The sequence below is a fragment of the Scophthalmus maximus genome, chromosome 6, assembly GCF_022379125.1.
Source record: "Scophthalmus maximus strain ysfricsl-2021 chromosome 6, ASM2237912v1, whole genome shotgun sequence".
Lineage (NCBI taxonomy): Eukaryota > Metazoa > Chordata > Actinopteri > Pleuronectiformes > Scophthalmidae > Scophthalmus > Scophthalmus maximus.
In genome coordinates, this window is record NC_061520.1 from 792501 (window position 1) to 815761 (window position 23261).

At 49.9% G+C, this 23261-nt stretch overlaps 2 protein-coding genes across 7 annotated transcripts in view; both read right to left on the reverse strand.

The window, feature by feature from the left end:
- The window catches only part of chd5 (chromodomain helicase DNA binding protein 5), a 33280-nt gene extending 13905 nt beyond the window's left edge, over positions 1-19375 (reverse strand). For 4 of the 5 annotated variants that reach the window (XM_047332917.1, XM_047332915.1, XM_047332914.1 and 1 more), the window contains exons 1-16: positions 19247-19375; positions 18921-19011; positions 11924-12081; positions 6581-6799; positions 6276-6394; positions 5603-5844; positions 5408-5520; positions 4273-4399; positions 4015-4181; positions 3672-3890; positions 2423-2629; positions 1988-2199; positions 1566-1697; positions 1273-1381; positions 940-1131; positions 646-846 (exon numbers count right to left, since the gene is read on the reverse strand). In XM_047332917.1, coding sequence (XP_047188873.1) covers positions 646-846; positions 940-1131; positions 1273-1381; positions 1566-1697; positions 1988-2199; positions 2423-2629; positions 3672-3890; positions 4015-4181; positions 4273-4399; positions 5408-5520; positions 5603-5844; positions 6276-6394; positions 6581-6799; positions 11924-12081; positions 18921-19011; positions 19247-19294 — 2556 coding nt within the window. In that variant the 5' untranslated portion in view covers positions 19295-19375. Of the gene's footprint in view, positions 1-645; positions 847-939; positions 1132-1272; positions 1382-1565; positions 1698-1987; positions 2200-2422; positions 2630-3671; positions 3891-4014; positions 4182-4272; positions 4400-5407; positions 5521-5602; positions 5845-6275; positions 6395-6580; positions 6800-11923; positions 12082-18920; positions 19220-19246 lie in introns of those variants that run through there. The other variant, XM_047332916.1, reaches the window with a different exon arrangement.
- Positions 19376-20007: 632 nt separating this feature from the next.
- Positions 20008-23163, reverse strand: rpl22 (ribosomal protein L22). Of its 2 annotated transcripts, none has more exons than XM_035632205.2 (4): positions 23010-23163; positions 22531-22641; positions 21227-21351; positions 20008-20186 (listed from the first exon to the last, which is right to left on the reverse strand). In XM_035632205.2, the coding sequence occupies exons 1-4, from the start codon at positions 23019-23021 to the stop codon at positions 20045-20047; spliced, it is 390 nt and encodes a 129-aa protein (XP_035488098.1). In that variant the 5' UTR covers positions 23022-23163; the 3' UTR covers positions 20008-20044. The 2 variants fall into 2 exon arrangements, with proteins under 2 accessions (XP_035488098.1, XP_035488099.1); XM_035632206.2 differs by having other exon boundaries at positions 22531-22638; positions 23010-23056.
- Between the last annotated feature and the right edge of the window lie 98 nt (positions 23164-23261).

The following is a 23261-nucleotide window of genomic DNA, read 5'->3' on the forward strand; positions in this document are numbered from 1 at the left end:
AAAAATGGGATTATCATATCATATCATTATCAAACCCTCAGGACAAATAAATGCAACTGAGGATTAATACTTGATTTTATAAATAACGATAAATACGAAGAAAATATAAATACAACCAAATATATTAGAATATAATGACCAGAATGAAGAAAAAAACATAATTTACATACATTTTTCTGCATTGTTTAAGTTTTCATATTGGCACAAACAGACAAACAATACGTGAAAGGCTCATATTATTTATTGGTCGAGTAAAACTACAGATAACGTAATAAAATAATCTACCAATGATGTGATAAATAAAATAAAGGTTATTACATTATCTGGTTAAACATATGTTTTCAGACATTATTCACATTATTGTAATAACTGGGCTAATTCTTTAGTTGCATGTCACCAGTAATATGTATATTTTGGAAATACATTGTTTTGTCATAATTAATTGTCAAAATAACCAAAGAAATAATTTTGGATAATGAAATTACACATGAAGAGACGAATACATCAGTCTTTTACTGCTGTGTCTTCAATCAATACGATATTTCTCACTATACTATATATACATATATATATATATATATATATATATATATGTATTATGACATCATCAGGTCGTGTCTCAGCGGTGTGGGCGGAGCTCCGTACCTTCATGCGGAACACCTTGCGTCCCGACTTCACCGCGCTGTCCTCGAACGTGAACTCGTTCTCCCTGATGATCGCCCGACTGTCTTTGTCGCCCGTGTACGTCACCACGTAGAAATCTGGAGCCCACATCTCGAACTCCCTCTCCCAGTTGATGATGGTGGAGAGGGGCGCGCTCACCAGGAAGGGCCCCTTCGAGTGGCCCTGAGAGAGAGACCGACACGACCAATCAACCCTGACGTCACAGGAAGAAGACCCTCATCGGCCCCTCGTCGTCCAGCAGGACTCGACCCTCACCTCCTTGTACAGCGAGTAGAGGAACACGATGGTCTGCACCGTCTTCCCCAGGCCCATCTCGTCGGCCAGGATGGTGTCGGTGCCCTGGGCCCAGGAGAACCGGAGCCAGTTCAGACCCTCCAGCTGGTACGGGTGCAGGGTTCCTCCCGTGGCGTTGATGTACCACGGCTGGTGCTCGAACTTGATGGTGGGCTGCAGACGTGAGCGGTCAGCAGCGTGTTGTCATGACGAGGTCAGTAATAAAAGTCATAAGCATGCAGTAAAGATAACAGAGAGGTCAAAGGTAACAGGTGACTAGGTCGATTCATTTGACCTTTAAATATTCCATCTTACGTCTATGATGGGAGCGTCGGGAGGGACCTCCCTCTTCTGATGGTCCTCCTTGAGTTTCTGTCCTTTCCTCGCCACCAGGGGGCGCTGGTCCTCGCCTAGAATCTGCTCCCTGGGAAGAAGAATTAAAATAAATGAAATTGCAGCAACATGATGATGATGATGAGCCAAACAAGAGCAACAGGGGAATCGCTCGGATCGAGGGCAGAGCGGAGCAGAAGAGTTATTCTGGTTCTGTTCCTGCTGACGCCATGGCAACACACAGGAAGTGAGGTCACGCTGATTCAGACACCGACCTGTGGTCCCAGTAACTCGCTATGTGACTGAGGTACTCGGGGACGTCGAAGTCGTCCACCTCCCAGGTGCACTGGTCGTAGGGCAGGTCTCTCCACTTGATCAGGTAGTGGACGTCGCCGTCCTTATCGAAACTACAAACAGGAAACTCATTAGTACACGTTAAAGAGACGTGACACACAAAATCGAATGAAAGTCTTTTTCCACTTCCTGCTGCCGTCAAACACATTCGAGTATTGACTGACTCTGTCTTACTGTACATAGGAAGAGTGAAAAGTCTGGAAACATATGGACATTAACTTGTTGCTGTTATTTCTAAATATCTAGGAATTATTCTGAGACTTTAAAACACATCGTATTTCCCTATTTAAAATACTCTGTGCTGTGGAGAATAATGTCCACGGGGGGCCAGCGGGCGGCCCACCTGTGGTTCAGCACCCGGTGAATGACCATCCACTCGGGTTTGATGCCGTAGCGGTAGAAGCGCTCCTCCATCACGGCGTACTGGGGGTCCTTGCTCTTCCTCTTCTCGTTGTTGAGCTCCTCCTCTCCGGAGCCGTAGTCGAACGGCGGCGGCTCGTCCATGTCGTTCTTCCGCTGGTAGTTCCGGTACATGACGGTGTGATAGAGCTCCAGCTGCACGGACGCACACGGAGAGAGAACAACCGTCCGTCACCTCGTCGTCACCTCTTCTATAAGAACCATATATATCTTGTAGCTTTGGCTCCGAGACGAGTTTGATCATTTGATTCAGAAAGGATTTAGTGACGTGAAGACGGAATTAATAAAGAAATCTGTTTGTCAAAGCTGAAATTAGAAAACCAACGGTTCCACCACGTCGCTCCGTGTGCAGTCTGACCTGCAGCTCGCTGACCCAGGAGCAGTGCCAGTACGACAGGCCGGCCCACTTCACGAAGAACTCCCGCTCCGCGTGGCCCTTGAGCGGCGGCCTGGTCAGCGGGTCGTTGGGCTTCCCGTCCGGACCGGCGGGCAGCTCGGCCGGGAGAGGAGGTTCCCCCCACGTCCAGTGCAGGATCTTCTGTACTTTACCCTTCAGGGGAGGGCACTGAGAAAAACATATATAATAATAATAATGATGAAGTGGTGAGAGAAATTATACAAACAAAATCTAAGATGAATTTAGTTCACTAGCATCCTGATGACATCGCTCACATTCCTGTCTTTATATATTCCCACGCAAATGTTTACAAATCGTTACAAGATTCAAGACACGTTCACAAATCATACCACGACTGTAACTGACCCACTTCTGCTGCCACGGGCACTTTACAGCATCATAAACTACAGTAAACTGTTTCCACAGTGACACAACGACGCTCCCACAGACCGGAGCCCGGAGTTCCAACAGTGCAACTGGGAATGAAGTTAAATGACAGATTCAGTTTGTCTCTGATGACGTGACTGCAAATGTACAGAAGTGTTCAGATGAAATATTTATCACAATTCATCTCTATGCTTCTTTACAATAATCACGTCACTGTAACCTTGAGTGAACACTTTAACTGTGTGTGTGTGTGTGTGTGTGTGTGTGTGTGTGTGAATTTACATATGTAATGCACAAAAAGCACATATTCTTATATTTAATATTTCTTATATTTTTTGCATATATTTCTGTTCTTGGTCGGAGCGACTGTAACGAAACTTCCCACTGTGGATCAATAAAGTATTGATACTGATTCTGATTTAAAACTGTACATCCCCTGTCATCGTCTCAGTCGGTTGTTGTAAAATCATGTAATAGATTAATATTCTATTAATAACAAAAAATCAATCGGAAGTAGAGGAAGTCGTAGAGGAAGTCGTTTAACCTTAAACTCTACGACCTTGGCAAAAGGTCGTACATCCTGTGATGGTCGCAGGGGGGTGGAGTCAATCCCAGCTGACACCGGCAAGGGGGTGGGGCTCACCCTGGATGGCAGCGAATCACAGGGCCGACAAATAAAAACAACCATCCACACTTTAATGAACCGGAGCTGCTCAGGCAGACACACGGGGAGAGAACATGTCAACTCCACACAGGCCGGCGGGCTCGGACCCAGAACCTTCTACCTGTGGTGCGACCCGCTGCACCGCCGTGCCGAACTCACCATGCAGCGTGGACACAGCCACTCCCCATTGGGGATCTCGGGCAGCGGAGGGTTGAGGCAGTGGATGTGGTAGGACGAGGGGCAGGTGTCGCAGCACAGCAGCTCCCCTCCGTCTTTACACACTCGGCAGAATTCCATGTGGTCGTCCTCCTCCTCTCCCGCCGCCTCCTCCTCCTCCTCCTCTTCATCTTTGGCCTCCCACTGGATCCCCTCCTTCTCCTGGGAATGAAACAGTTTACCAAGTCATATCACATTTTAAGTTGGCTCCCAAAAGGAATTCTCTCACGTTAGCATTTAGTTGTTGGCTTATATATGAAAGTAAATGTCACACTAGTCGACTCACACAGTGCGGGCAGCTCCACTTGCCCTCGGGGGCCTTCTCCAGCTCCGGGTCCAGACACACCAGGTGATAGGCTCTGGGGCAGGTGTCACACAGGATGATCTCCCCCCCCTGCTGGCAGACCTCGCAGTAGTCCTGGTGGTCCGTCTCGTAGCCGTCGCCGTCCTCCTCTGGACGAGGCACAGAGGTAAACGTCAGTAATTCCTACGCTCAGATCGTCACCTGAATGCAGCTGATTGATCAGATTAAGTGTAAACATACTTTTCCTTTTCTTCCGCCCACGCCGGGCCTTCTTCTTGGTGGCCGCCCCCAGGGCGTCAGAGAAGACTGAGGCACTGTGGATGCTGATGTCATCAAAGTCCGACTCCTCCAGGAAGTCTTCCTCGCTCTGTAAACCACACACACACACGCACACATACACACACACACACACGCACACACACACACACGCACACGCACACACACACGCACACACACACACACACACACACACACGCACACACACGCACGCAAGCACGCACGCGCACGCACGCACGCACGCACGCACGCAGGCAGGCAGGCACGCACACACACACACACACCGAACACAATAAAGGGCTCAGAGACACAAATCAACAGATCAACAGTGAGAGGATGAATGAGAGGATGAGTGAGAGGATGAGAGGATGAATGAGAGGATGAATGAGAGGATGAAAGCATGAAAGGATGAGAGGATGTATGAGAGGATGAATGCGAGGATGAGTGGATGAGAGGATGAGCGGATGAATGAGCAGATGAGAGGATGAGTCAGAGGATGGGAGGATGAGAGGATTAGTGAGAGGATGAGAGGATGAGAGGATGAATGAGAGGATGAATGAGAGGATGAGAGCATGAAAGGATGAGAGGATGTATGAGAGGATGAATGCGAGGATGAGTGGATGAGAGGATGAGCGGATGAATGAGCAGATGAGAGGATGAGTCAGAGGATGGGAGGATGAGAGGATTAGTGAGAGGATGAGAGGATGAGAGGATGAATGAGAGGATGAATGAGAGGATGAGAGCATGAAAGGATGAGAGGATGTATGAGAGGATGAATGCGAGGATGAGTGGATGAGAGGATGAGCGGATGAATGAGCGGATGAGAGGATGAGTCAGAGGATGGGAGGATGAGAGGATTAGTGAGATGATGAGAGGATGAGAGGATGAATGAGAGGATGAAAGGGTGAGTGACAGGAGGAGTGAGAGGATGAGAGGATGAAAGGATGAGTGAGGGGATGAGTGGATGAAAGGATGAGTGAGAGGATGAGTGAGAGAATGAGTGAGAGGATAAGAGAATGAGTGAGAGGATCAGTGAGAGGATGAGAGGATGAATGAGCGGATGAAAGGATGAGTGAGGGGATGAAATAATCAAACGTACTGAGGACGTCTTCTTCTTCTTCACACTCTGACTCGCCTTTGATTTGGTTTTCTTCGGCTTGGGTTTCTTCTTCACGTCCTTCACAGACTTACTCCTCTTCCTCACTCCAGGTCCTGAGAGCAACAACAGAGTCAGTCGAGTTATTATATTATTATATCACTTATTATCTCACTCTCTCACTCTTCACTCACTCACCCTTCCCCTCTTTGGTTTTGGCCTTCTTGATCGGCCCCGGCTGAGCGGTCGGCTGGCTGCTGCCGACGGGCGCCGGCGGAGCCACGGTGACCATTTCCACGGCGGCGGCCACGGCGGCGGCCACGGCGGTGGCGGACGCGCCCTTGAACGGGTTGTTGGCGCTGAACTCTCGCCACTTGGCGCCCAACACCGTCATCATCTTGGACATGGGGATCTTGGGGTTCTTCTTGGCGATGAGAGGCCTGAGTGAGAGGACACAGCTTCATTATGTCACAATCGTCCCGGAGCCCTGCGGCGCCGCTCGCCTCCCCCTCCCCCTCCCATTACTCCCCTCGCTGCCCTGCTGTGTGTGGGCCATGTTTGTGATTTGTCAGACAGCAGCTCGGGGTTTGGCAACACTGGCCTGTGAACGAGACTGGGTCAGAGCAGCGAGTCCCAGAGCCTCCGGGCTGTCACGGGCGTCCAGTCAGCAGCCGACTGCTCCACCGCCGGGGGCTCGGCACTTTGTCTGAGCCCCCGACGGCCCCAGGTGAGACAACAACAGCTCCAACACAAGGAGCTCGTGTTTGAGCTCGTTACAGACTCACTGTGGAGTTTGTGTTGGAAGTGTCTCAGTCGGGGAAACACACACACACACACACACACACACACACACACACACACACACACTCGCCTGAGGAACTGGCTGAAGGCCTTGTAGTTGGTGATGGTCTTGTAGTCGTCCTCTGTGAATCCGTACTGGACGTCTTCCAGACCCCACTCCTGCATCAGCTGGCCGGAGGATTTTGGTTCCTGAAGAAACGCAGACGAGAGAAAACAACACATTTGCGTTAAAAGGATAAAACATTGATATTAAATCCAAATGGAAATATTCTGAAGGTTTAGTGTGCAGGATTCTGTAGCATCCGTGGCAGAGGAACATGACGATGTCTGACTCTGTAGACCAGGAAATAAAAGGCATCACAGACTTGGACTTACCTTCGTGCCCCCGTCGTCGTCGTCATCGTCCTCCTCCTCCTCATCTCTCTTCTTCTTCCTTGGCTTCTTCTCCTTCTTCTCCTTTGGTTTCTTCTTCTTCTTCTTGGTGGGACCGTACACACTGCTCTCGCTCTCCGAGCCGACCTCCGGACGCTCCCGTTCCTCCTCCACCTCCGACATCTCCTCCGGGTCGCTGTCCGCTCGGGGCTGAACTCCTCCCTGAAGGACACAACAACCGAGACATGGTAGCCGTGGTGATCGACAGCAGGTTACGAGCATCACTGTTGAACTATCTTCATCATCACTGTTGAACTAACTTCATCATGAACTCACTTCATTATCACTGTTCGATCAACTTCATCATCACTGTTGAACCAACTTCATCATCACTGTTGAACCAACTTCATCATCACTGTTGAACCAACTTCATCATCACTGTTGAACTAACTTCATCATCACTGTTGAACTAACTTCATCATCACTGTTGAACCAACTTCATCATCACTGTTGAACCAACTTCATCATCACTGTTGAACTAACTTCATCATGAACTAACTTCATCATCACTGTTGAACCAACTTCATCATCACTGTTGAACCAACTTCATCACCACTGTTGAACTAACTTCATCATCGCTGTTGAACTAACTTCATCAACACTGTTGAACTAACTTCATCATGAACTAACTTCATCATCACTGTTGAACTAACTTCATCAACACTGTTGAACTAACTTCATCATCACTGTTGAACCAACTTCATCATCACTGTTGAACCAACTTCATCATCACTGTTGAACTAACTTCATCATGAACTAACTTCATCATCACTGTTGAACCAACTTCATCATCACTGTTGAACTAACTTCATCATCACTGTTGAACTAACTTCATCATGAACTAACTTCATCATCAATGTTGAACCAACTTCCTCATCACTGTTGAACTAACTTCACCTTCAAACCTTCACAGAACCTCACCCAGGTTTTTATCATCGTTATAAATATGAAGTTGGGTTAGGGTTGTAGAATGTGTCTCTGAATCTGACTTCAGCTCAGGACACGACTGTGACGCACTGATCGAGGTCTGAACTCTACCATTGGTGACAAGGAAATCAAGAGGGAATCATTCAAATATTGAACTTATTGATCGGGCAAACAAGTATTGGGGATTCAAGCTCCCACAGAGGTCGCCCCCCAGCTGTCAGGAAGCTGAAGATGCATTGTGTCAAATAAACAGGGTTGTGTGTGTGTGTGTTTGTGTGTTTGAGGAGAAGGTATCTGGTGCTTCTCTCATTTCATATCTGTGGAGCATGTTGATTTTTATTATTTTTATTTGTGCATGTGTTTCTGTATGTGATTTTGAAAGGGATTTTTCTTGTTTGCATGGAAACAGTCTGTGTGTGTGTGTGTGTGTGTGTGTGTGTGTGTGTGTGTGTGTACAGTAGCGTGTACAGTAACAGTACATGTATGATCAGGTGTGTGCTCCGCTCGCCGCCTGTTGCTCCTCTGGCCTGTGTGGACGGAGACGTTCAGTCGTTTCACTCTGCGGCGCAGTGGAGACGCTCACGTTGCCGCAGCGCCCGCCAACCCCACCAGCAGCCGAGGCTGTGTTGCCATGGCGACCAGAGTTGAGCAGTGTCTGGCTCCAGCTCTCTCTCTCTCTCTCTCTCTCTCTCTTCCTAGTTTTCTCTCTTTTTCCCATAGTTCACCCCCACAACACACACACACGCACACACGCACACACACACACGCACACACACGCACACACACGCACACACACACACACACACACACACACACACACACACACACACACACGCACACACGCCTTCCTCTCCTTCACATCTCATAAACCCCACAACATTATTTTGTCTCTCACTCTCTCTCTCTCTCTCTTAACTGCTCTCTCGTTCTGTTCCTCTCTCCCACTCTTTTTTTTTCCTATCATGCCACTCACCCTCACCAACACACACACACACACACACACACACACAGAGTGGCAGCCAATGGAACAACGCCATCCAATCAGATGCGTTTGCATAATGAGCTTGTTATGCAGAGGCCTGTGGCTGCAGAGCTGCTGCTGCTGCTCCAGCTCCGTCTAGACAAGTCTCATGCATAAGAAGAAGGAGGGGGGGAGAGGGGGGGGGTGAGAGAGAGAGGGGGGGGGGGGAGAGAGGGGGGGAGAGAGAGAGAGAGGGGGGGGGAGAGGGAGAGAGAGGGAGGAGAGAGAGAGAGGGGGGGGGGAGGGGGGGGGAGAGAGAGAGGGGGGTGAGAGAGAGAGAGGGGGGGGGGGGGGGCGAGAGAGAGAGGGGGGGGGAGAGAGAGAGAGAGGGGGGGGGAGAGAGGGGGGGAGAGAGAGAGAGGGGGGGGGGGAGAGGGGGGGAGAGAGGGAGAGAGAGGGGGGGGAGAGGGAGAGAGAGGGGGGGAGAGAGAGAGGGGGGGGGGCGAGAGAGAGAGAGGGGGGGGAGAGGGGGGGGTGAGAGAGAGAGGGGGGGGGGGGAGAGAGGGGGGGAGAGAGAGAGAGAGGGGGGGGAGAGGGGGGGGAGAGGGAGAGAGAGGGGGGGAGAGAGAGAGAGGGGGGGGGAGGGGGGGGGGAGAGAGAGGGGGGTGAGAGAGAGAGAGAGGGGGGGAGAGAGAGAGAGGGGGGGGGGAGAGAGGGGGGGAGAGAGAGAGGGGGGGAGAGAGGGAGAGAGAGAGAGGGGGGGAGGGAGAGAGAGAGAGGGGGAGAGGGAGAGAGAGAGAGGGGGGGAGGGAGAGAGAGGGGGGGAGAGAGAGAGAGAGGGGGGAGAGAGGGAGAGAGAGAGAGGGGGGAGGGAGGGGGGGAGTAGATTGTGGAAGGGGGATGGGGAGTGGGGGAGTGGGAGGGTTGGAGGAGGGAGAGCAGAGAAGCAGAACGACTGTTGAGAGAAACTGTACAGTCGAGGTGGAACTGAGCAACAACATCACCCAGAGTTGTGTTGCTCTCACACACACACACACACACACAACATCATCATTATCATCACACGAGCAACGTGGACGTCGGAAGCAAAACAAAGATGGCGTCTCTGCGCTCAGAGGGAAGAAAAATCAGATAAGAGCCGATAACGTAATCAGATGAGTTGCCCTCCCATGATGCCTCCGCCTGAGGGAGATGGAAAATATGAAATGAGCGAATAAATTGATATTCAATCAAATCTAGTTCAACGAGACCAAAGTAAAGCTGTAAAAAAACAACAGCGTTGTCTCTCGACAGCAGAGAGAGTGTTGACTCACGCTCCCACAGAGAAAACACAAGACAGAGTTTCTCTCTTCTTCTACAGGTGACAGATTATTATCATAATCAGAAAACATCTTCATGTCTGTACAGTGTCTTTGTGTCACTGCAGAGGAGGAGGAGGCGTCGACAACACGTCTCTACCTGGCAACCTCAACTGACCTTTGGCCTCTGTCCGACACCGACCGGGGGTGACAACGAGGTGAATTACAGCATCGACGGTGGTTTCCTCAATGGGAGGGAGGGAGGGAGGGAAGGAAGGAAGGAAGGAAGGAGGGAAGGAAGGAGGGAGGGAGGGAGGAAGGAGGGAGGGAGGGAGGGAAGGAGGGAAGGAGGGAAGGAAGGAAGGAGGGAAGGAAGGAGGGAGGGAGGGAGGAAGGAGGGAGGGAGGGAGGGAAGGAGGGAAGGAAGGAAGGAAGGAGGGAAGGAAGGAAGCAAGGAAGGAAGGAAGGAGGGAGGGAAGGAGGGAGGGAGGGAGGGAGGGAGGGAGGGAAGGAAGGAAGGAAGGAAGGAGGGAAGGAAGGAGGGAGGGAGGGAGGAAGGAGGGAGGGAGGGAGGGAGGGAGGAAGGAAGGGAGGGAGGGAGGGAGGGAGGAAGGAAGGAAGGAAGGAGGGAAGGAAGGAGGGAGGGAGGGAGGAAGGAGGGAGGGAGGGAGGGAGGGAGGAAGGAAGGAAGGAAGGAGGGAAGGAAGGAGGGAGGGAGGGAGGAAGGGAGGGAGGGAGGGAGGAAGGAAGGAAGGAAGGAGGGAAGGAAGGAGGGAGGGAGGGAGGAAGGAGGGAGGGAGGGAGGGAGGGAGGGAGGAAGGAAGGGAAGGAGGGAGGGAGGGAGGAAGGAAGGAAGGAAGGAGGGAAGGAAGGAAGGAAGGAGGGAAGGAAGGAAGCAAGGAAGGAAGGAAGGAGGGAGGGAAGGAGGGAGGGAGGGAGGGAGGGAGGGAGGGAGGGAGGAAGGAAGGAAGGAGGGAGGGAGGGAGGAAGTAAGGGAGGAAGGAGGGAGGGAAGGAAGGAAGGAAGGAAGGAAGGAGGGAGGGAAGGAGGGAGGGAGGGAGGGAGGGAGGGAGGAAGGAAGGAAGGAGGGAGGGAGGGAGGAAGTAAGGGAGGAAGGAGGGAGGGAAGGAAGGAAGGAAGGAAGGAGGGAGGGAGGGAGGAAGTAAGGGAGGAAAGAGGGAGGGAAGGAAGGAAGGAAGGAAGGAGGGAGGGAGGGAGGAAGTAAGGGAGGAAAGAGGGAGGGAAGGAAGGAAGTAAGGAAGGAAGGAGGGAGGGAGGGAGGGAGGAAGTAAGGGAGGAAGGAGGGAGGAAGGAAGGAAGGGAGGAGGGAGGGAGGGAGGGAGGAAGGAAGGAAGGAGGGAAGGAAGGAAGGAAGGAGGGAAGGAAGGAAGCAAGGAAGGAAGGAAGGAGGGAGGGAAGGAGGGAGGGAGGGAGGGAGGCAGGAAGGAAGGAAGGAGGGAGGGAAGGAAGGAAGGAAGGAAGGAAGGAAGGAGGGAGGGAGGGAGGGAGGAAGGAAGGAGGGAGGGAGGGAGGGAGGGAGGAAGGAAGGAAGGAGGGAGGGAGGGAGGGAGGAAGGAAGGAGGGAGGGAGGAAGGAGGGAGGGAAGGAAGGAGGGAGGAAGGAAGGAAGGAAGGAAGGAAGGAAGGAGGGAGGGAGGGAGGAAGGAGGGAAGGAAGGAAGGAGGGAGGGAGGGAGGAGGGAAGGAAGGAAGGAAGGAGGGAGGGATGGAAGGAGGGAAGGAAGGAGGGAGGGAGGGAGGAAGGAGGGAAGGAAGGAAGGAGGGAGGAAGGAAGGAAGGAAGGAAGGAAGGAAGGAAGGAAGGAAGGAGGGAGGAAGGAGGGAGGGAGGGAGGAGGGAAGGAAGGAGGGAGAAAAGAAGGAAGGAAGGAAGGAAGGAGGGAGGGAGGAGGGAAGGAAGCAGGGAGAAAAGAAGGAAGGAAGGAATGGAAAGGGAGGAAGGAAAGAAGATGGATGGATCAGATCTGACCTCTGACCTTCAGCCTCTGACATCACACCTACTCTCCCCTGGTCCTCGACGGTCGGCTGCCTCTGATCCAGAGACATGAAGAGCGACGGGTGGAGAGACAGAATTACACCTCACCTCCTTTTTCCTCTTCTTCACTTTGGGTGTTTTCCCCTCCTTCATCTTCTTGGCCTTCTTCTTCTTCTGCTGTTGTTGTTTGAGCGAGTCGTCATCAGAGAAGAAGCCGTCGAGGGCCGCGAGGGGAACGGCGTCGCGCTCGCCTTCGTCGTCCTCGTCTGGACACAGAGACACAAACAGACGTGAGCTACACACAGAGGACGTCAGGTGATCGATGAGGTCGACGACTTTCTCCTCTTTCACACAGTTTAGTTTGTAATCAGCCTGAATGTGAACTGATAGATGGCGTTTGGCTCGGACATCGATTGGCAGGAAATGAACTGACAACGGTTCTGATCGGATTTAATCCTTCAGGTCATTAATCAAAGACGATCTGAGGATCTGCATCTTTTTCTCAAATCTTTGACCAAAACACCACCGAGGTTCTGAAACATTGTGATTGTGACATTTAATGGACAAACTGATGAATCAATACAGATCAGAAAAAGAGATGAAGTGATAATGAAATGAGTCATCGGTTGTTTCAGCCTCGTACACGGAGGAAACTGAAGTGTAAGTGAAGCATCACTGCCGGGCCAACAGGAGCCAAACCTCATAACCACACATCACTGAGTGTGGATCAACTTCACGCCCAGCAGACCACATGAACTAGACGGAGTTTCCTGGGGGAACTCCCTGGAGGACGACGGGGGACGACGGAGGACGACTTCTGTCTCCAGTGCTGCCGGGACCAGAGCGACCTGCCGCTGGTCGTCAGCTGCTGCTAAACGTGACGACTGTTGAGCACAGTGGGTCACCGAGGAGAGGGAGACCCACACTACACACTCCACTGCAAAGAGAAACTGTCTCTCAGCGTCTCACACACACACACACACACACACACACACACACCCGAGGACATGAAATATGCAGCACATGTATCTGAGTCAATCAGCCGACACTCGCCTGCAGTCGACCACTCCCCTGGGCCGCCGCCGGAGTGAGGGAGTCCTCACCAACCACTTATCACACACACACACACGCACACACACACACACACACACACACACACACGCACGCACACACACGCACACACACACACACGCACACACACACACACACACACGCACACACACACACACACACACACACACACGCACACACACACACACGCACACACACACACACACACACACACACACTCACTCACTGTCTTCAAAGCTCTAATTGGTTTCCTCTGTCCACCAGATGAAATGCGTCGCTCCTTCTTTGGGGCTAATTGGGGGTAAAGCTTTTTAAACCCAAATCTTTAATTATACACTTGTGACTGACGACAGTTCTCGTAAAAATAGGAATATTACGTTTTGAGTTCTAAATTTCTATCCACCTATTTTTAAAAATGAAGACATACAGTAGCCTTGCGTTTGCTGTACGTAGTGACGTGCGTGTCAGACGTCCCAGGACAGTTATGATGGAAACACACACAGACCTGCGTCATCAGGCGACGCTCAGACTTGCACGTCGTCCACAACACTTAGTTTCACACTTTTCTCTCTTTTCATAATTCAAACAATGATTAAAACGTGTAAACTTTGTGACTGACTGTAGAGAACATCTTCCAATCTCTGCGCTGCCTTTCATAGGAGCTAAGCTCCGTTCATTCTCAGTTTCATTGTCCTGATATGTCGTCGTACACATGTAGCCATGACAACACAGGATGACCCTGAAGACGAGGATCAGACGGACTCCTGCCCTCGTCTCTGAACCGTGACCGACAGGTAGACCTCACGTCGCCGGAGCCAGGTGAGGCCGGACCGAGTCCTTGGCTCTGGATCGGGATTCAGCCGCTGATTGACTTAGAGCAGACTGGATCTATAGTTCATTCTCATCATCAGAAAAATGAAAGTTCACGCGGACGACACCTCGGATCTGAACAACAACTGTGACCATCTGCGAAAACTCTGGAACACGAGTTACAGAGGCGATGATGTCACTCGAAGGAACATGGTGGAAGAAAGAGCCGTTTGGTTTATGGAAGAAAAGACTGTTCATCACCCACAACTTCACTTCATGACAACAACTATTCCTGTAGTTTCTGTTTTGTCCATAAGAGCAAACGATGCCAAAACAAGTAGCTAACATAAATATATGTGCTACTCTTCACTGTGAGCGTGTTAGCATGCTGAGGTTAGCGTTCAGTTGAAGCGCAGCTATCAAACATATTGAACAGACTGTCACTAGTGGGTTTTATTAATAAAAGGGAGGCGGAGAGTGAACCAGGCTGAGCCATGAGGCACCGACACGTCTGGAACCAGCATCAGAACCAGAACCACACACACACATACACACACACGTCTGGAACCAGCATCAGAACCAGAACCACACACACACATACACACACACGTCTGGAACCAGCATCAGAACCAGAACCACACACACACACACACACACACGTCTGGAACCAGCATCAGAACCAGAACCACACACACACATACACACACACGTCTGGAACCAGCATCAGAACCAGAACCACACACACACATACACACACACGTCTGGAACCACCATCAGAACCAGAACCACACACACACGTCTGGAACCACCATCAGGACCAGAACCCCACACACACATGTCTGGAACCGCCATCAGAACCAGAACCACACACACACGTCTGGAACCACCATCAGAACCAGAACCACACACACACACATCTGGAACCACCATCAGAACCAGAACCACACACACACGTCTGGAACCACCATCAGAACCAGAACCACACACACACGTCTGGAACCACCATCAGAACCAGAACCACACACACACATCTGGAACCACCATCAGAACCAGATCCAAACACACACGTCTGGTACCACAGGCTGTTGGTACCACAGGCTGGTACACACAGACACGTCTGGAACCACCATCAGAACCAGAACCACACACGTCTGGAACCACCATCAGAGCCAGAACCACACACGTCTGGAACCACCATCAGAGCCAGAACCACACACACACGTCTGGAACCACAGGCTGTTGGAACCAGAACCAGAACCACACACACACGTCTGGAACCACCATCAAAACCAGAACCACACACACACACATGTCTGGAACCACCATCAGAACCAGAACCACACACAGACACGTCTGGAACCACCATCAGAACCAGAACCACACACAGACACGTCTGGAACCACCATCAGAACCAGAACCACACACGTCTGGAGCCACCATCAGAACCAGAACCACACACACACATCTGGAACCACCATCAGAACCAGAACCAAACACACACGTCTGGTACCACAGGCTGTTGGAACCAGAACCACACACACACACACACACACGTCTGGAACCACCATCAGAAGCAGAACCACACACGTCTGGAACCACCATCAGAACCAGAACCACACACACACACGTCTGGAACCACAGGCTTGTAGAGCCAGAACCACACACACACACACACACACGTCTGGAACCACCTTCAGAACCAGAACCACACACACACACGTCTGGAACCACAGGCTGGTAGAACCAGAACCACACACGTCTGACCCACCGGACCGACCCGTTACAAGGGGAGATGGAGATTACTGGAAAGAACATTAAGCTCTTTTCTCCGCTGGCCCCTGTGTGGAAATGTGCACTTACTGTTGCCCACAGAGAGTTTCCTCTCTCCATCGATTCAGATGCCTCAAGACAAAGACTATTATTAGAGAATGAAATCATCACAGCGGGACGATTAGAAATCATATGTATTGTACAAACGTATGCACCAGATCAGAATGTGTTCAGATGTGAAGACGTAATCTCGTCTCTGGCGCCGTGACGACGAAGACGAGCAGCAGCAGGAAAAAGAAATGGTGTCAACCGTCACAGTAAAGGATCCAAAAATAGAACATATGTGGGCTCACGAGAGGCCGAGATAATCTTTTAATTTCAGGGGAAGAACAAAAACAATTAGAAGAGAAAACACAGTGGAACAATCTGCGCCGGTGTAAAGAACCCGGAGTGGAACAAAGGGAATTAGGACACTTTATGTTCCCCAGCAGGTAGAAGCTGTGACGGGACGCTGGTGGAGGCTGCGGCTCCTGTGGGACGAGCTGCGGCTCTGTTGTCTTTTCATGCACCGAAGCATCTTCATGCAGAGAAGAAGATAAAACGTGATCTGGAGTCGTGACCTTGTCTTGTCACTTTGACGACTGGAGGTCGTAAACTGTTCTGAGAACCCACTTCCTGTTCCAGCAGCGGAACAATGGGTCCTCGTCTCCTCATGGCAGATTCAAATAAAAAGACATAAACACCAGCCGTGTTGTTAGAATAACTTGTGGCTATTTTAAAATTATCAATAAAAATCTGAGGAAACAAAAATGTCCTTTTGTCTCGTTCTCATCACGTCAGGGATTTAACTGTAGAGAAAATACAAAACCATATCAGAGGACAAAGGCGAATTTGACTGACGTGAGAATATATTGTTATGTTTTAATATATTAATATTAACAATATATTGTTATTAAAACCGGATATCATATCACTCACATATCTTCACCATAATAAATGGCACCTTTCCCTCCTCATACATGTACAAGCAGCTGCCGACTGCTTCCTGAGGACACGCATCAGAGCTCGTGTTCTCCCTCCGGCTCCGGCCTCAACACTTCTCTCTCTCCGTCTTTTCTCTCGCTGCTCAACACCTTCACCAATGCGCCTGCGAGTATTTATTAATCCTGCTCATCAGAGTTATTCCATACGCGAGGCAGCGTCGGAAATAATGCTGCTGATTCCACCGAGCTCGGTCCACATCACAACGAGGTTCTTTGGACAGAAAAAACACTTATACATGTTTGATTTTTGAGACGTAGCCGTGATATATAACTGACTGTAATTAAAATAACCTGATACAAACTGGAAAGGTTCAAGACCTTTAAACGCACCAAATGTAAAATCTGCCGTCTGACATTTACTCAGAAACTTCTGCAAAGGCTTTTTAAATGTTCTTGTCACAATATGTGGCCTTTTGTTACTCGAGTGAATAAACTTCCGGCTGCATCCCAAAACAAAGAGCGTCGTCATTATGAGTGAAACACTGGAGCAGGTTCAGGCCTTCACTGTACATCTGCATTGATCTTTATGATCCCGTTCAACGTCCTATACTCAGATGAGCAGCAAACTTTTTTTTCCACAGCTGCATCTTTGACGTCTCGCCCTCGACGTGATGCTCAGAGAGAACTGGCTGCTGCAGGGGCTACAGACCAAAAATATATCTATAATAACAATAATAATATGTAACTCAGATTGCTGCACTGGACCAACTCCGGTTCGGGTGCTAGAGTACGACACCTCAACTTAACACGTCGGAGCAGGAAACAAAACTAGGACTTGGTTTGACGGACACAGACGTAGATGAAGCTATTGGCTGCACATGACCACACACACACACACACACACACACACGCACACACACCCACGCACACACACACACACACACACACACACACACACACACACACACACGACCCCAGTCAGCAGCAGGTATGTCACACACACACACACACACACACACACACACACACACACACACACACACACACACACACACACACACATACACAAACACACACTCACACACACACATTTACAAACACACACACACACACACACACACACACAACCCCAGTCAGCAGCAGGTACGTCACACACACACACACACACACACACACATGGACTTGACCCCAGACGATCACACCCTGCTCAGTTAACACACCACACTAAGATTCCTTCAACTCATCATGTGTTCAGGCCCATTTCATCGCTGGGTGATAATAAACTAATTGTCTCAAAGATCTGGAAACTTCCTCCCTGTAAACACACCATGGATTCATGAGTCACTGGTGTTTGAGGAGAGTGGCTCTACACCAGGTCCAGGTCTGGTTGGTGTGAAGCCACAGTGCGAAGCTGCCTGTGGGTTAGAGCTGTTGGTCCTGGACCCCGGTCCTGGGCCCCGGTCCTGGACCCCCGTCATGGGCCCCGGTCCTGGACCCCGGTCCTGGACCCCCGTCATGGGCCCCGGTCATGGGCCCCGGTCCTGGACCCCCGTCATGGGCCCCGGTCCTGGACCCCGGTCCTGGACCCCCGTCATGGGCCCCGGTCCTGGACCCTGGTCCTGGACCCCCGTCATGGGCCCCGGTCATGGGCCCCGGTCCTGGACCCCGGTCCTTGACCCCCGTCATGGGCCCCGGTCCTGGACCCCGGTCCTGGACCCCGGTCCTTGACCCCCGTCATGGGCCCCGGTCCTGGACCCCGGTCCTGGACCCCGGTCCTTGACCCCCATCATGGGCCCCGGTCCTGGACCCCGGTCCTGGACCATGTCACGCTCAGACGTGATGATGAGCAGTGTGTTTACTGTGTCCTGCACGCGGCTGTCCTCTGCACCTCTGCGGACGGGTGCAGCGGTGTGGACACTAACATTAAAGTTGGAGCAGCCTGCAGACGGCCAGAGGAAACAAGAAGAACACGGATGTTTTTAACTGCAGCCCCCCCAATAAATCATATGCACACATGAATACAGAAGAAGCTACTGACACACAGCAACCAGTGACCTGTCAGGGGGTTTGACTCTCTGACCCACTCTGCTGTGTTGGGACTCGAGCTGAGGACATGAAGTCGCCTTCAGCCTGAGAAGGAAAGAGAGAGAAGAAAAGAGCAGAGGAACCAGGCGACAGCAGGATTTCATCCAGCCCCCGGATCAGGCATGTGAGGACAGCCGGAGGCTAATCCACAGAAGAAGAAAAACCTGCTGCCACCTCAGAGACACTGGGTCGTGCAGAGAATGATCGCATGACTGTGCCCCCCCCCCCCCCCCCCCCCCCCCCCCCCCCCCCCGCCCCGCCATCCTCCTCCTCCTCCTCCGGGCGCAGGACGCAGGACAAGCCCTTTTCCCCGCATTCGAGGCGTAACGGCGCAAAAACAATAATGTGAAGGACACCCCGCCCCCCCCCCCCCCCCGGCCCCTCACCTGGCACATCGTCTCCAAAATCCATGTCGTCCTGTCCCTCGTCTTCATTACTCAGCGACCCCGGCATCTTCAGCTCATCGCCCCCAAACCTCTGAGTGCAGAAGACAGAAAGTTAACCCTCCCGCCGCCGCGCGGTCTCTGTCTCCTGCCTCACGCACACAAACAGAAAATAAAAACAGGAATGGGCTTTTTAGAAATGTAATTTCTTTCTCTCCGCAGACTACAAATTAAAAATAATAAAAGATAATGAGTATAATTGTTGCCACTGATCTCTATCCAGGTTCCTCCAGTCTGAAAAATAAGAAAGACAAAAAAATGGAACACACATGCCCAGATTGTGACGTCTGGTCTGTTGCCATGGCGATGCATCCCATAATTTCACCCGCAACTAGTTAAGTCGCGCTCCGCTAGTTACCACTTCAACTAGTAGTGTGCTCAAAAAAAAAGGAAAAAAAAGCCAGCACATCAGCCCGCAGTGCACGCGCCGCGCGCCACGCGCCGCGACCAGGCGCGTCTCTGCCGCACGCGTCGCTTCATCCTCAGACTCTCAGCGGGAGGAGACGTTATTATGTTACTGTCAATTTCAGATTTTTTGTTTTTGTAATCGATGTCTGGACCTTCGGGACCAAAAATCGTTTTCTTCATTTTGAAAACAAACTTCCTTGTTTTTTGTTTCACACACGCGCGCACGCGCAGCCCAATGATAAACCGCCCGGCCGCTGGTGGTCTCACTGTTGTCAAGGTTACCACCACAGCTGTACCTCACCATGCCACCGAGAGGAGACCTCAGTGTTTCACAACCCAATAGGTTGTTTCACCTCTTTTCATCCACTGACATAATTCATTTATATATTTTTTTACATGTTATGAGTTTTATGCTCATAGGGAACAAAGACAGTCAACACCTCATTTTATAAAAGGAACGTACAAATAAAGGTTAAAGAAAAAACATAAAAAAATTGGTCTCAATGTGCCTCAATTTGATTTCTTTCATTATATTTAAATAATAAATAACCGTGTGATGTCCTGAGAGAAAATTAAAACAAAAAAACACATACATATAAAAAAATAGACACATTGTTTCCCACTCTCTTAAGAATCTTTATTAAAAGTGGATTGGTGTTTTAATCTTCCTCCTCCTCCTCCTCGTCCTGGTTGATCTGGAAGTAGCGCAGCTCGTAGCTCTCCTTGGTGTTGGCCACGACGCGCAGCCAGTCCCTCAGGTTGTTCTTCTTCAGGTACTTCTTGGTCAAATACTTCAGGTACCTGCGAGACGACAGGAGGAGGAGGAAACGGGGTAATATGAAATTCATTTTTATAAACATATTCATTGGAAATCAGACGTGAACACAGCTTCAAGGTTTCTTGCAACTTCAGACAAACAACTGTTTAATAAGGATGTAAAATCATTTGGATCATCAGACGTTTCTCTTTGCTCCGTCGACTTTTTTTCTTATATTCTTTGAGGAACTTCTTTTGCTTATTTTAATATTTTATTATATCATTGTTTATTTTCCCCATTTGTACATTTTATTTTCGACTGTAAATCTGATGTGAAGACGACACTATTGTCATTTCCTTGAGCACAGTGACCATTCATTTCTTGAATCTAGTTTTTTAAAACATGATTTGACTCACAAGGAATATAACGTACGTTCCTATATTCTAATAATTTGATGACAGGTCGAGCTCAATCTACATCACATTACTACTTAATATTTTAATACCAGCATCACTTATTTATTCTTCTGGTGATCTGAGCCGCTCCCTGTTAGAATCAAAATGGAGGCGTCCCCCTCTGGTGGTGGAGTTCACACTATGACTGAGTCTCAGTGAAGTACCGTTTGTATTTGTTGTGTTATGATATCAAGGAAACTTTTATGATGCCTACAATATTCACTGTCACTTCAACTGTGTGTTGCAGCAGTGACGTCACAGGAAATTTACAATAATGATATTTATGAGGATATGGACGTTTATTGGTGCTCGACGGCAACAGCATTGGTTAAGTGCAGACAGTGAAAGTATTATAACAATAACTAAAGTTACTTAACCTATGAGCCTGAATATTATCATCATCACCTAAACACCCAGGTTTCATTCTGTGGCTAGGACGTTAGCCGTGCATGCTAAGCGCTAGCTCGTGTCAAAACACTTGCGCCGTTACGCTGATGCGTAAAAAATAAAAAAAGTATTAATCTCTTAGGAAAACACGAACCTTTCACAGCCACGTGTGTGGTCTGCAAGGCCGAGTGCTCAGGAACTATAACTTGTGATGAATACAGTTATGACTGTACAGTTCGTACCTCTTGGAGAAGGGAACCTCGGAGTTCACGGCAATCTTGCTCTTGCTCCTGTCGATGGACACCACGCCGCCGCCGAGGGTTCCAGCTTTGCCGTTCACCTTGATGCGCTCCTGCAGGAACTGCTCCTGTGGAGTGGCAGCGGACACAGAGGGTCACACACTGATACTGTTGATATTCGTGCAAGAGGATTTACAAACAAAGTGGTGTGAAGAAAAGATAAAGAGTTTCTATCAGAGATGTTACGAGGAATGTTCTGTAGCTCTGACGAACGCTACACGGCCAGAAATCACTTCTTCACTGTTCTGACACTGGTTGTTCTTTAAACAGAGAGAAGAAGAAGAAGAAGAGACATCCGGCCGTGTAGCAAGAGTCAGAGCAGAGAACATGTCAACAATATGTCAATATAGTCCCAAGAGTAAAACGGTGATGTGAAACATATTCATAATGTTACTTTTTCTAAGCTGAGGCTGCGAGTGAAGTCTTTAAAATGAAATGTAATTTATTGCTGATGTATTTAGTGTTTTAGTTGCTGTCGCTCTGTTTTATACTGTTTCTGTTCTGGTTAAAACCTTTAAAGCTCTTTTATTTTGAAAAGCGGTTGCTGCACTTGAACAGATATATGAAGGAAGTGACTGTTGTTTATCCTTAGATTCATTTTATTTGTCATCTTTTTCTGTTCAGACTGTCAAACTAGATCATAACACGAGTTCTACGCCCTTCATCCTCTGTACGTGTCTGTCAGAGCGTTTAACCGGAGTCAGGACCAAGAACTGACAGTAACAGGCTGCAGGTTCTACTCAGTACTGCTCAACTGCTTCTGGTCCGTCGTTCGTCTTCTCAGCTCCGAAACCCGTGAAAACTTAGTACGCCGTAAAATTTCGATGACGCTGAACGAAGTGGGACACGGCAGTGCTCCGAGTTCTTCTTCATCTGTTTTAGAAAATGTTCCGTTTAGGACATTTTCCCTCGTGGTGAGTAAACAGACGAGCAGCATTAATGAAACGTGACTAGGTGCGTGTGGTGTATTATCACCTCACACAGCGTTAGTAGCAAACAGCTGTTAGGATTCATTACACAAGTTGAGTTTGGGGACGGGATGAATGGTACAGGGTCGTCTCTGGTTTCTGACACGTGACACGTGGTGGTTGACATCTTGTGAGGTTCAGATCAAACTTCACTGTATCTGTCTGTCTGTGAACATCAGGACGGATCCACTGATCTGACAGACACGTTGTGTCCGACCAGCTGTCTCCTTGTCCCCTCTCAGGTCGAAGGGACAGCGGTCTCTGCACGCGTCTACTCACAAAGTTGGCAGCATCCATGATGCCATCCTCCACCGGGTGGGTGCAGTCCAGGGTGAACTTCAGGATCTGCTTCTTCCTCTTGCCCCCTTGTCTCTTGACCAGCGGCTTCTTCTGGAACAGATCAAACAATACGGGTTATTTAAACGACCGTCGAGTCACGTGTAACTTCACACACCACGTCACATTCACGAAGACAACCGAGTCCAGATGTAATAAGTTGTTTGGTTTCGTCAACAACACTTTGCGACACTCGTGCACACGTTCACCGCTGCTAACGCGAGCTAGCTAGCTCGCGTTAGCAGCGGAGGCTAGCGCCCAACGTGGTGCTCGAAGACACGGTCCGTAAATCAGAGTTAAGGCGTCGAACCGCGCGCGACGCTCATCTGTGATGACCGCACACTGTTGTCGGTTGTGTCGGTGCGACGGAGACGCGGAATAAATCGTCCGTTCGCAGTTTATTCGCTCGGTTCTTCACTCACTGTCGGGGCCATGGCTGACGTTCAGCGGAAAGGAAGTGGGGAGGCAGCGCAGGAAGTTTAACACCCGGCTGCGAAATCGATCGCTTGCTCATCGACGTATCTGGACTCGATTAACCAATTGTCACGGGACACCGGCGCTAGCCTACGTTAGCTGCCGTTAGCTACGTACATGCTAAATACGTATTATCGTTGTTTAATAACAAACATTAGCATTGTCTCCTACGGTGGAAATGTTGTAATGTACAGGCCAAC

Excerpts from the sequence above, each read along its gene's own strand:
- rpl22 (XM_035632205.2), bottom strand. Across the intron at positions 21,352-22,530 it reads TCATGGATGCTGCCAACTTT|GAGCAGTTCCTGCAGGAGCG; the intron begins GTGAGTAGACGC and ends GCCACTCCACAG. Across the intron at positions 20,187-21,226 it reads GAGGTTCCCTTCTCCAAGAG|GTACCTGAAGTATTTGACCA; the intron begins GTACGAACTGTA and ends GTCGTCTCGCAG.